Source organism: Bison bison, unplaced genomic scaffold (assembly GCF_000754665.1).
Source record: "Bison bison bison isolate TAMUID 2011002044 unplaced genomic scaffold, Bison_UMD1.0 scf7180017848698, whole genome shotgun sequence".
Lineage (NCBI taxonomy): Eukaryota > Metazoa > Chordata > Mammalia > Artiodactyla > Bovidae > Bison > Bison bison.
The window spans coordinates 58733-59065 of record NW_011479271.1 but is presented as its reverse complement, the minus strand read 5'-3'; the positions used below and the strand labels follow the sequence as shown (position 1 = coordinate 59065).

Here is a 333-nt window from a genome sequence, read left to right as displayed (position 1 = left end):
CCGTTCTGGGCCGCATCACAGCGGCGGGCTCCGTGGTGACCTCCCCCATCCCCGCGTGCCCACCCCTGCTCCTGGGCCCTGTGACCCCTGGTACCCATGATTAGAGCCTCCAGCCCGCGGTCCAGGTAGCCGTCGGAGGCAAACTCCTCTTGGATGAGGCGCGTGGCCTCCTGCAGTGCCGGGCAGGCCACCCCCTCCGGGAGGGGCGGAGCATCCACGCTGGACGGACAGAGCTTGCGGTCTGCTGGCTGGGGCGCCTCGGGCTGGCCTCCTGGGGCAGCCCCGGGGCTGTCTGGATTCCCTGTGGCCAGGGAGGGGCCCTGTGCGGCTAAT

At 71.5% G+C, this 333-nt stretch overlaps 1 protein-coding gene across 1 annotated transcript in view; it reads right to left on the bottom strand.

Moving 5' to 3' along the window:
- KNDC1 (kinase non-catalytic C-lobe domain (KIND) containing 1) overlaps positions 1 to 333 on the bottom strand; it is a gene marked incomplete at its 3' end in the record, with an annotated part of 39889 nt that overhangs the window by 7236 nt on the left and 32320 nt on the right. The window contains exon 16 of the mRNA XM_010845845.1: positions 95 to 320. Within this exon, the coding sequence (XP_010844147.1) occupies positions 95 to 320 (226 nt within the window). The remainder of the gene's footprint in view (positions 1 to 94; positions 321 to 333) is intronic.